This window comes from Pholis gunnellus (assembly GCF_910591455.1).
Source record: "Pholis gunnellus genome assembly, chromosome: 9".
Lineage (NCBI taxonomy): Eukaryota > Metazoa > Chordata > Actinopteri > Perciformes > Pholidae > Pholis > Pholis gunnellus.
Window position 1 is genome coordinate 1,259,584 of NC_136535.1, and position 13,693 is coordinate 1,273,276.

A 13,693-nucleotide genomic window follows, 5' to 3' on the forward strand; every position below is an offset into this window, starting at 1 on the left:
AGCAAAGTCAAAAAAGAGTGAAAAGGTGGATACAGACAATTATTGAAAATAAGGTATACGTGTAATGTTGCTCCCATCAAGCTGCTAAGAGGCCAACAGTAAAGAGACCAATGTTAGGGGCCCCAGTGACTGAACATTCTAGCTCCAAGACGTTTCATTTTCCAAAGCAGAAGAATGGCAACAACAGAACATCAGTACTTTTGGTCAGATTCTGCGGTGGGTCTACAGAAAGCCAGCACTCCTGTGATAATAAGCCTTAATCTTCTTCTGGGAACCAAGGATAGCCTGGATACTCTTTATTATTTGATTTAAATTAGTGACATTTAATAAGAGATGTTATGGTGAACATGTGAGACTACATCAATAGATCAAACTTCTTTATTAGATTTTATTTGAATTGTAGTGCATTCAAAAGTATATATGTTGACTGGTATACTGTGCATACACTTTAACATTAAAAGGTTGACCTCACAAACCCTGAGATTTAACCAGTAAGCCTCAATTGGCCCAGGCTGGACATCAGTCTCCATGGTAACTTGAAACAGACATGAAATATGAAACAGAAATGACTGAAAATAAGCCTGACTTTGATATTAGGATATTTAAAATCAAACAGAGCTATGATATGTGTGTTATTGTTTTTTGTGTGTCCACACTTAAAAAAACAGTGATATTTAGTGGCATCTAGTGGGGAGGTTGCAGATTGCAAGAAAAAACACGACCCTCTGCTCACCCCTCCCTTTCCAAGTGGGTCAGAGAACTATGGTGGCCTTCAGATACGGAGTTATGTTTAGGATTTTATAACTACAAAGAGCTACTCTGACAGATGCGGCCGTGAATGTCTTCGACAATCAGACACCGTGTCCCGGAGTTTAGCGTATTTTTCCCGCTGGAAATTATGTAGTGCAAATATTCCACCAGTTCCTGTAACCACTATGGCGCTAGAGAACACGCGCAAACATGCATTATGTTGCTCTATATCAAGTATAGACCAAATTATGTAAATGTCATGTAAATCAGATTCCGTTTGTCAGATTCCCTGGTGGTTGTCTGACTGTTAGTTGAGGAAGCGCTTGATTTGATATGTAGCAGAACACGCATTTTAAACGTCAATATCGCTGACGATCATGCTCATTTAATTGTGGCAGCCAAAATCGTGATCGCGATTAAAATTCGATTAATTGTGCAGCCCTAGGTTGAAGACTATGACAATCAACAATATCGTCCCCATATACTTTAATCTGTAAAGGCTCTCTAGTGGGCATCGGGCCTCTCTCCTTACATAGAGACATAGGGGCTGAATCTGATTGGATAAAAGCTCTCCTTAAAACAAGCTGTGCTGGAAGCAGCACTGCAGGCTGGAAGCAGAGCAACAGAGGAAGACAGGAGCTGTGCAATGAGAAATTAAGCTAATGGGAAAAAAAATTATAATACATGTAGTGTATTTGTGAAAAATTATTAAATTATAAAATAGCTATAACTTTGTGATTCTGTTTAGGCCAGCAGAGAAGGCTTAGCTGGCCCTGACGGCCCACCACTGCAGTACACTCACCAATGCCCCCACAGTGTTCCAGGCGTTGGTAAATGACGTACTCCAGGACTTTCCGAACCGTTTTGTGTTTGTTTATTTAGATGACATCCTCATCTACTCAGCGAACCTTCAGGAGCACCAGCGCCACGTCCGGATGGTTCTCCAGCACCTACTGGAGAACAAACTGTTTGTTAAGGCTGAAAAATGGGAGTTCAATGTGACCTCAGTTCAGTTCCTGGGGTTCATTATCGAGAGGTGTCAAGTTAGGACAGATTTGGAAAAGATCAAGACAGTGACTGAATGGCCGACCCCCTCCTCTCGGAAACAGCTTCAACAATTCCTGGGGTTTGCCAACTTCTACCGCCGATTCATCTGGAACTACAGCAAGGTAGCAGGCCCCCTCTCTAGACTCACTTCCTCCAAAACTACTTGTATTGTAAGAAGATTGTAGAAAAATATGAAAGCATAAAAGTATAACCGTTAAAACATATAACCTGTTTGATTTAAAAGTACAACCGTTAACGCATATAACCTGTTTTATTTCATGATATAATTGATTAAACATATAAATTGCAAAGACGCTTTATGTAAAATGGTTACTCAAACATTATATAATCCTTCCTGTTCAAAACAGGATCAAACCAGTTACATTCTGTGTCTGACCTAAAAACAGGATGACCCATGCGTGAGTGACGCATGATGGTAAGTTCCCTGGGTGAAGACTTGGCAGTGTTAGTCAAAAATGGTGAGAAACATAAAATAGGCAATAGTAAAGTATAGACGGTCTACATAACTATTCATACTAGGTGTTAGGGTTCGATCCTACTGAGAGTTTCAAGGGCGTAGCCGTACAAGACTCTCAGAAAGACAATAATTCTGAGATCCTAACGATTCAGCTACGGGGTGAGATAAAGGCCGAAGGTATTTTTCTGATGCTTTCCCCGGGGCAGGACGCGTTCACGCTACAGTATGGACACCAGAAGCCGGCCAGGCGTTCCAACTCCTTAAGGAGCGGTTGTACTCTTCCCCCATCCTGAATCATCCCGACGACACTCGACAGTTCTTCGTCGAAGTAGACGCCTCTGACACAGGCGTGGGAGCCATCCTGTTACAACGTTCAGACTCTAAGCTCCGCCCCTGTGATTACTATTCTCGCCGGTTGACTCCAGCGGGGAGAAATTATGACATCGGAAACAGAGAATTGCTGGCAATCAAACTGGCTCTCGAGGAATGGAGACACTGGCTAGAGGGGGCCGTTCATCCATTCGTGGTCTGGACGGACCATAAAAACCTGGAGTACGTCCAGACCGCCAAGAGGTTAAACTCTCGCCAGTCTTGTATGGGGTCAGATCAGTCTCAATAATCGCAAATGCACACAGATAGACTCACAAATGCAAACAGAAAGATTCACAAATGCGCACAGAACAATTCACAAATATATTCGATTTACAAATGCACACAGAAGGATTTACAAATATATTCGATTTACAAATGCACGCAGAACAATTCACAAATACATTCCAATGCACAAATAAATAAATTCCGATTTATATATATGTAAAAAAAAAAATCACAAATATATTTCTGCATTTGTATGTATTTGTGTGTGGATTTGTATGTATTTGTGTGTGGATTTGTATGTATTTATTTGTGGATCGCACTGCATTCATTTGCAAATCGCTTCACATTCGTGTACGGGTTTTTGAGACTGTTCTGCCGTCGCTGGATTCACAAATGCGTTTTTTTCAACATAGACCTGTCTGTAGCCAATCAGATGTCAGCCTCATTTTCAACCAATCACATGAGCGCAGCTTCATACATATTCATACATATTGTAGCCGTCTGTGTTCACCCAGAGCTCTACGATACCTCATATCAGTAGAGACCGGACCAAACTATGTGTGTGTAAACCATATGGTACAAACAATGAGGCCACTAGGCTGCTAGCGTAATGCTGCGGTTCACACCAAACACGATTCGCGCCGCGTTAATCGCGCCGCCGTTCTCGCCGGGGGACTATTTGTGTTCATTCGCGTGAATCGGTGAATCGCGCTGGACACGCCGGTGAGGGAGCGCGGCTTATCGCCCTGATAGCCGTCAACTGTGGAAAAAATAACCTCTATTTCTGCTTAGTATGTGTTGTGGAAGTCCCAGATATCACGGGGAACCAAACGCCGTCATGTCTGGTTCATAACATAGTCCGGAGGAGCTCCGTGGATTTCATCGAACTGTATTCTGTATTCCTCATATCAGTAGAGACCGGACCAAACTATGTGTATAAATGTTATTTCGGAGTTCCTTTTTGTTGGTTTATTGCCGTTAAATCATAGCCAAATCAGTTTATGTTGTGTTCATACAGCTATGGTTAACAGCCGACGTGTGGCTTGCTAGACACAGTGAATACAGTTCGATGAAATCCACGGAGCTCCTCCGGACTATGCCGCGCTCCCTCACCGGCGCGTCCAGCGCGATTCACCGATTCACGCGAATGAACACAAATAGTCCCCCGGCGAGAACGGCGGCGCGATTAACGCGGCGCGAATCGTGTTTGGTGTGAACCGCAGCATTACGCTAGCAGCCTAGTGGCCTCATTGTTTGTACCATATGGTTTACACACACATAGTTTGGTCCGGTCTCTACTGATATGAGGTATCGTAGAGCTCTGGGTGAACACAGACGGCTACAATATGTATGAATATGTATGAAGCTGCGCTCATGTGATTGGTTGAAAATGAGGCTGACATCTGATTGGCTACAGACAGGTCTATGTTGAAAAAAACGCATTTGTGAATCCAGCGAGGGCAGAACAGTCTCAAAAATCCGTACACGAATGTGAAGCGATTTGCAAATGAATGCAGTGCGATCCACAAATAAATACATACAAATCCACACACAAATACATACAAATCCACACACAAATACATACAAATGCAGAAATATATTTGTGATTTTTTTTTTTACATATATATAAATCGGAATTTATTTATTTGTGCATTGGAATGTATTTGTGAATTGTTCTGCGTGCATTTGTAAATCGAATATATTTGTAAATCCTTCTGTGTGCATTTGTAAATCGAATATATTTGTGAATTGTTCTGTGCGCATTTGTGAATCTTTCTGTGTGCATTTGCGATTATTGAGACTGATCTGACCCCATAGTCTTGGTGGTCCCTGTTCTTCGGGCACTTCAACTTTGCCATCTCCTACCGTCCAGGCCACAAGAATACCAAACCCGACGCTCTCTCTCTCCAGTTCTCCCCCGAGGGCCACGCCTCCAGTTCCACCTGGAGTACTCATCTGTACTGGGTGGAATATGCTCACAACACTTATACCTCATCTGCTACCGGTCACACTCCATTCGAGGTCTCCCTGGGGTACCAGCCGCTTCGGTTCCCTGCTCAGGAGGCAGAGATAGCCATTCCCTAAGTTCAGCTCCACCTCCGCCGCTGTAGGAGGGTGTGGAAGGAAACCCGGTCCGCTCTTCTCCGAACGGTGGAACAAAATAAACGCTCTCCGCCAAGGATATCCCTTTAAGGACCGAATCCCGCAAGATGTCTCCCCGGTTCATCGGCCCGCTTGAGATCCGGGCCATTATCAATCCTTCCACAGTCCGTCTGAAACTCCCCTCGTCCATGCGGATCCACCCGACATTTCATACATTTCATACAAATCAAACCAGTGTCCACCAGTGCCCTGAGCCCTCCGACCAGACCCCCACCAACCGCCCAACTTATACGGTTAACCGATTTCTGGATTCTCGGGGTCGGGGTCTTCAATACCTTTAATGGTTAAGGTTAGGCATTGACCTTTGAATGGTTAAGGTAAGGCATTGACCTTGAATGGTTAAGGTTAGGATTGACCTTGAATATTTGAGGGTAGTCATTGACCTTTAATGGTTGAGGGTAGTCATTGACCTTGAATGGTTAAGGTTATTCATTGACCTTTAATGGTTAAGGTAAGGCATTGACCTTGAATGATTAGGTCAGGTATTGACCTCTACAGATTAAGCATTGACCTCAAATGGTTAACGTTAGGCATTGTCCTGGGGCGGTTGAGGGTAGTCATTTACCTTAATGGTTGAGGTTAGGCATTGGCCTTGAATGGATAATGCCATTTTACAATATACATGTTTTAAAGTACTGTTAGTTGTTTGTTTGTCTACCATATTTTATTGTAAATTTGAACATGTTGCTGTTTTTTAATTATGTCTTGATTATTGCACTGTGTTCATTGTTTATTGTTATGCACCATTCACCAAGTCAAATTCCTTGTATGTGTAATGTGCTTGGCAATAAACAGTTGTGGTTAGGCATTGACCTTGAATTGTGAATGGTTAAGTTATGGCATTGATCTCAAAGGGTTGAGGTTAGGGATTGACCTTGAATGCTAAAGTTTAGGACCTTGAATGGTTGAGGTTAGTTATTGACCTTAAATGATTAAGGATAGTATAGGTCTTTGCACATTTCCGCAACCATCTAGACACAACCGTGTATGGAAATATATAAATATATGGAGTATTATGAGAGCTTGAGTATTTGGTCTTGCACCAAAGTCCACCAAAGTGTAGGGCACACTAACATGATATGCAGGTATCCAAAGCAATATGCTCATTATTCTCTTCAAATATCAAGCAGTAGGCACCATGAAGCTGAGAACATATGAAATAATGTTGCAACTTACTTCCTGTGATAATTGTGTTGATGCTATATGTGTATTCATTTCACTAAATAAACAAAAATCGACCAACTCATGTGTATGTTGTTTTTTGACAGTAGCTGTAAAACAAATCACCTGAAGACAATGAAAGTATTACAATTAAAGTGCAAAACAATTGTGTTGCCCATCAACCAAACTGCAGCATCGAGCCTCAACAAACTCCACAGCCAGGAATAGTGTCCACAGGCTAACAAGCTCCAAGTGTACTGTCTGACTCTGTTTATTTATTTATTTATTTTGCACAATTCAAACAATGAAATTCAAAATAAACAAACATAACAGAGATAAATGAATATCACAGTGCAGGAAGAGGCAGAAAGCCAACTGAGCTTATTTGAAGCCTCCACCTATATAATTTTAAAATTTTACAAAATTACAAACATAAAGTATGAATAAGATATTACATTACAACGAAAGAAAGGAAGAAAGAATGAAAGATAAGATAAAGATAATGTAATTGTGTCGAGTGTGTGCGAGCATGAGTGTGGATGTGAGAGTGAGCATTGTCCTGTGTTTGTTCAGTGATGTTGGATTATACACCTGCAGTGTATAAGCAATAGTATAAGCAATAGTAATACAAGTCCCTATGAGTGAAACAACTGTAAATGTAGCAGCTAAAACAAGAAAGACATGAACACTAATACATAAAAGACTGTTACAAGACCGCAATTAGATGTTCTTTTAGGCACCTTTTGAAACATTTTATAGAGACATTTTTTAGTTAGGTGGGAAAAGTCATTCCATAATTTGGTTCCCCTGAACCTTATTGAAAATTGACCTCTGCTAGTCAGTAATTTAGGAGGATGAAGATGTGAAGATTGACGAGTTGAGTATGAGTGAACCTGTGAATTAAATGTGTAGTAAGTCTTGAAATGATCAGGAATATTCCCTTCACCTGAAAGTATCTTATAAATGAAAACACAAGTTTGAGAAGTATTGATGTCATAAATAGTAAGAATCTGCAATTTCTGAAATAGAGCAGCAGAAGATAAGTGTGACTGTGATCGGGTTGCGATCCTAACAAAACGTTTCTGGAGGACCAACATTTTTTGCAGAGAAGTAGGGAAAGTACTGATCCAAACTATATTACAATATGAAAGATAGGGATAAATGATACTGTAATAAAGAATAAGGAGACAGTCTGCAGAGACAAGATGTCTAACCCTACTTAATATTCCAATAGATTTGTTTATTTTTCTACCAACACAGTCAATCTGTTTGCTCCAACTTAAACTCTCATCAATAATAATACCTAGGAATTTTGTAGATGACACTTGAGGCATCTCAACAGATTCAATTTTAATTTTAGAGTTCCAAGTGTACTGTCTGACTCTGTTGCATGAACGAACGCAGTAACATTTTAAAATCAATTCATACATTTTCAGGTAACCAGTGAAGGGCAGCAAGGATTGGTGTGATGTGTTCAATTCTCTTTGAAACAGTTAAAAGCATGGCGGCAGTGTTCTGTATCAATTGCTGTCTTTGAATGTTTTGCCTGCTAATACCTACTAATAAAGTGCATTGCAGTAGTCAAGTTTTGAAGAGTTAAAAGCACAAATGACTCCTTCTAGGTCTGCAGATGAAAGGAATGACCTGATTTTAGTTAGCTGTCTCAATTGAACAAAGCAAGACTGTAGGACTTTGGTCACCTGAGCGTCAAAAGTCAGTTCTGAATAAAAAATAACACCCAGATTGCAGGATTTGTGTCAAGCATTATTAGGTAAATGACCCAGACTAGAGGAAAGATTATTGATACAGCCAATGCTGGGGCCAGCAGGGGTTATTATAATTACATTCGATGTGGAGTCATTAAAGTGAAGGAAGTTTTTCGACATCCAATTTTTGATGTCAACCAGGCAGGACGAAACAGTGGTGGTGCCAGGTTCCCAGAAGTAGCATATATATGGTAAGATGGAGGGGACCCAAAAAACACCCCTGGTCGACCCCACAGAAGATAGGAGCAGAGGAAGAGGAAGCATCTCCAAGCATTACAGAAAAGGACTTCTTCAACAAATAAGACATTAACCAATCCAGCACCACATCACTGATGCCAACATAGCCCTTCAGACGGCTGATTAAGACATTGTGGTCCACTGTGTCAAAAGCTGAGCTGAGGTCACGAAGAATTAAAATATAATTTGTTTATTTAATATTTCTGTGATTTAGCAGCATTTCACAAACACCATTTCCCAGAAGCCCTGGTCTAAAAGTTGGGGGCCACAGTTAACTCAGACCAGAGCTGTATCCCATACGTAAGTGTATAATGTGGAAACATATTTAACTTCCATATATGAAATATATGTATATTAGGGCTGTGAAATGATTACAAATTTTAATCAAATTAATCACAGGTTTCTGTGGATTAATCATGATTAATCACATATTACCGATTTTTGTCATTATTGTGCGTTTTTGCGGTGCTTTGATGCTCGAGTCCCCCGTTGCCACTCGCAAAACTTCCCCTCGTCCTCAACAATATTAATCGGTCTACAGCTTTTTGTAATCCATTTGGTAACTGTGCTAGTCAACTTAGTGAGGGAACTACGTTGTTCAGTGAGGGTGGTTTGGCGCATTCCACTTAAACTCCCCTCACCGACCAACGCATGCGTCGCGTGGAGATGGTACTTTAGGCTGGTAGTGCTACGGTGAAACCATAACGTCTTCCCGTTTACGCCCCTTTTCCTTGAGGCGGGAATTGCCCCCTCTCTACGGCAACGCTGATGGGACATATCTTCAACACCAGAAAGGACAAACATGAGACAGTCTGTTACATGTGTTTGTTTGGATAGCAGCTAACGTCTGACTGCATTAGAGATGTTTTGATTGAGACCTGTATGCTTTTGCTTCGATTATTGTTGTGTCACCTTCGTGATCTTAATGTTTTGGATATATCCTTCCACTGCATATTGCAGTCCCTTTTGCCTTGATCCGGAGAATATCGCGGAGATATTACTCCAAAAAGTATCACTGACACTGACAGATATAGCGCTGGTCCCCGTCCTCGCCATGCCTTTGGGTTGACAGTCCTGGGAGTTTTGTCGACGTAGCAACAGTAACTAAGGGGGCGAACGGTCAATTTTGGGTATATTGGAAGCTCATTCTGCGAATGCGTTAAATGCGTTAAAAAAATTAATCCTGTAATTTAATCATAACGTGTTAACGCGTTATTTTTCACAGCTCTAATGTATATATGAAGTAAAAAAAGAAAGAGAATACATGAAACCTATTAGAAATTGGAACAATTTCATATATTGACATTAATGTCTAGCCCACTATCTCCACTGTTAAAAACAGCGATATTCACACTAGATCAGAATCACAGTATAATGTCAAAAGTTTATTTATGTTACAAAATGTTTTTTAAGTTGTAACAACATATTTTCCTGTTACAACAACATAAAACGTTTTTACGGTAGGTGTTCTATTCATCTTTTAATAGGAATGAAGTTTTAGTTAAGTTCTGGTCTACTTCATGCTTGGGTTGAGAAATGGCGAGATTCTGCTGTTACTGAGCTAGGTGGATGATAATATACAAAGCATATTATATACATATGAAGTAAAAACATATACATACTGTATATGTACAAACGATATATAAAACTAATAGAAATATTTTTTTTCTTAATTTACTATTTCTGCAATAGTGCCATAATACAGCTGTTTATGAGAAGAATTTTCCTCAACTTTTGAAATACTCAGTTATACCAAAACGAATTAAGAATATTGTGTGTTGGGTTGTTCTGCGTAGGATGATGAAAGACACTCTGATTGGACGGCTATTCGGTTCGTCAAATTTCTAGGTGACGCTTCTGCTGTATTTTGTTATAAAGACAGAGATCAGCAGTGTCCCGCCCTAGCACAAACCTGTGTATCTTTGTCGAGGTTTTGGCATAGATCTTTGGGTTTATGATGTCTCTTGGCCTTTCTCAAGAGCAATACTGTTTTCCAGGCTCAAATGCCTCATGTGTTGGAGCACAGTTCAATATGGGGACCAAAGTTGCCCTCTATTTATTGTTTTCTTTGGGCATGCTCATTACCATTTTGGGGAACTCTGTTGTCATTGTGTCAGTAGGTCATTTCAAGCAGTTGCATCATCCTACCAATGTGCTTATTTTGTCTCTTGCTCTTGCGGACCTTCTTGTGGGTGTTACTGTGATGCCCTTCAGCGCCATCCGGACCATTCATGGCTGCTGGTTCTATGGGGATGACTTCTGTCTGCTGCACTCCAGTTTTGATTTGTTTCTCACCACTGTCTCTATTTTCCACCTAATTTGCATTGCTATAGACAGGCAACAAGCAATATGCAATCCTCTGCATTATTCAAGGATTTTCACAATGTCAGTGGCCTGGATTATGGTATGTGCTAGCTGGGCACTGGCTGCTGTCTATTCTTTTGGACTACTTTACTCAAAGGCCAACGAAGCAGGGATAGAAGAATATATGGCATCAATAAATTGCCTTGGCAGCTGTAACCTTGTCTTTAACCCCCTTTGGGGACTCCTGGACAATGTAATCGGCTTTTTCTTTCCTTGCACTTTGATGGTTTGTCTGTACACTAATATATTTATTGTGGCTAATGAGCATGTAAAAAAGATTGAAGATATGAGCAAAAGTTCAATTAACAGAGGCAGAGGTGGGCTGATTAAACAGTCTGAGCATAAAGCTGCAAAAACTCTGGGTATTGTGCTCGGTGCATTCATCTTTTGTTGGATGCCCTTTTTTACAAATTCAATAATTGATGCCTACACTGGCTTCAGTACACCTGCTTCTGTCTTTGAAGCATTTGTTTGGTTGGGTTACTTCAATTCAACACTGAACCCAATTATTTACGCATTATTTTACCCCTGCTTCAGAAAATGTTTTTATTGTATTGTCACTCTAAAAATATGTTCCACAAATTCATCAACCATGACTATATCTGTTAAATGACATAGCTACAGTTAAAAGCTATTCAAGATTTTCAAATAAGATATTTTTGAACCAAGTTCTTTGGCAGGCATTTACAAACCTAATAATAGGATTTGCATCGTAGACGTTTGTGTTGAGCACATAGAGCGATCGATTCATATGATGGCATGTGTGTCATTCTAGTGTTTGTTTTTGCAAGAGACTTGTAGAGCTGTGAGTTTACAGTTTTGAGAAAATGAGCCAAAGATTCAGAAAACGTGTAAACAAATGTGAAAAACAGTTATTAGGTGAAGTGAACACAACGTAAGCCAGTCACTGCATCATACAGATCTGTGTCCTTATCAGACTAGTTCACAGTAGTTATCCCTGGACATCAGCACATCTGAGCAGGATCTCAACTAATATTGTTTATTTGATGGGCATACGATTTCATTTACATTTTAATGTGCTCTAGAAAAAGCTCCTTAAATATCACCCAGTGAGACTAAAAGCTGTGTTAGGATTAGGGTTGCATTTTAACTTCATGGTTTATATTTAGGTGAAGCCTCATGAAACCTTTGGATTTTTTTACTATTTTTGCTGAAAAGATTTAAAGCTTCAAGGCTTCCTTCTCAAGGAGAACGGCAACACCTGGTGGCACAGAGGACTTAAAACGGCTGTTCAAGAGCGGACCGAGGCTCTGCCTGAACGTCTCACTGTTTGTCCCCAAAGGTTTGTTAGAGGCTATGTGTGCATTTTAATCTACTCATCCCCTTGCTCATTTATAGTCATGTTGAAGTAAAACTATACATTATTGTTCTATCACTCCAATAAAATAAATCATAACTGTGTTGTTCTCCTGTGGTGGTGGTCAGTAGACTATGTCCACTATAGGCGCTTACATTTTACCTTCATGGTTTATATTTATGCGAAAAGATTTCATATAAGTGGCAGTTTGATCAGTCCTTTGTGGAATGATTGTGACGTGATTAGGGAATAATTGTGCACAGTGACAAAGTCAAAGAAGCAGTATATTGCATAATTAATTTTCAAGATTTTAATTAAGAATCAATATTATATTTCCACTGTGCTGGGCTTCAGACAGCGTCTCCCTTCTGGCTTACAATTTCCACAACACAGAGGCACTGGTAGAAAGAGGTATCGAGAGGCAACGAGATACATGTGGATAAAGTACATTCTGGGTGACCCAGTACTATCGTGGATCCTCAGACCTTTCCATGTGCTGCTCGGGGCGACTTTGGCTCAGTGGTAGAGCGGGTCGTTCTTCAATCAGAGGATCGGTGGTTTGATCCCGAGCTCCGCTATCGACATCCCATTTAAGTTAGAGGGCAAAATCATAATTTAGAAAATAAAACAAATGGTTGTGCATTGATTTACAGAATATGGTGTATGGCTGTATTGCTGTCTGCCAGTGTCTTTTTATTATACTAACACTGAATCGTACAATTGGGCTGCCCTACTTCCACTCAACTTCCACCTGGCCCTCTAGTGGTGGAAAAGATGCCCACACTGATCAGTGTGGTTGTGGTGCAACTTTGACATAATGGCGACTGTTCTAACAGAAAGACTTTTCTATACACATCCATGACACTTGAAATGTCTGCAAAACTAAAGAGATTTTCCTAAATTGACTTATCTAAACTTGAGCAAAGACAAGGGGCACGGGTGAACATTTATATTCTACCATTCTGTTTTGGATTTCCAATCTATTAAAACTTCTGAACATTCACGGTTTGAAGTTTTATCTCGTTCTGAAATGGTGTGAGAGAAATTGTTGCAGAAATCAGCCATGACATTGAAAATCTTCTAGATAACACTAAGCTACGCTTTCTGTAGTGCAACACAAACTCTTCCCAGCACTCCTCTCTCAACAGTGCTGTCTTCCGGCTACAAGTCACGTGACACAATACACAGAAAGCAAAAGATAAAGAAACATGTTCAATTAGTCACTCACTTTTGTTTGTTCCCAGGGAGAACAAGAGGAACAACTCTGTGTCCCAGCTGTGCACATGGCTCCCAGCATCCACGGTCCAGCAATACATATATACAATAAGCTTGTGTGTTCTCCTTCGCTCCTATATCACACCACATCTCAAATACTGTCTGCACAGACATAAACATTATGTAGACGTGAAATAGGGTAGTGTGAAAAAATACCCAAATTTCCCTTTGACACTCAGGAACTTGTATGCACTCGACTCATTCTTAACTTTAAGAACGATTTGATGCAATAAAGGACAAACTTCTACTCAACTGTCTATATAGCGACCCAGGTGTCAAAAAGCACTTCCACTGTCTGCCCTAAACCAGCCACAACTTCTGCAATCTACTTTCTCCTCGTTACTTGACCTTTTCAAGAAACATGACATTAATCACTAGCCTTTCCCCAAACACTTTCAATACTCAGTCATAACCTTTACCAGTAGTAACTCCAAGTCCATAGTGGCCCTACAAAAGCCAAACAAATAACAGAGGACACAAATCCTTTGAGTTTGTTCTTAGAAAATCTTTCTGTATTTACATGTTTGAACAGACAAG

At 40.4% G+C, this 13,693-nt stretch overlaps 1 protein-coding gene across 1 annotated transcript; it reads left to right on the plus strand.

Annotated features, from left to right (window-relative positions):
• Positions 1-10,273: 10,273 nt before the first annotated feature.
• On the plus strand, positions 10,274-11,176 carry LOC306701113 (trace amine-associated receptor 13c-like; the record flags this gene model as incomplete). Its single annotated transcript, XM_079166360.1, has 1 exon — positions 10,274-11,176. One exon carries the CDS (start codon positions 10,274-10,276, stop codon positions 11,174-11,176), a length of 903 nt encoding a protein of 300 aa, XP_079022486.1.
• Between the last annotated feature and the right edge of the window lie 2,517 nt (positions 11,177-13,693).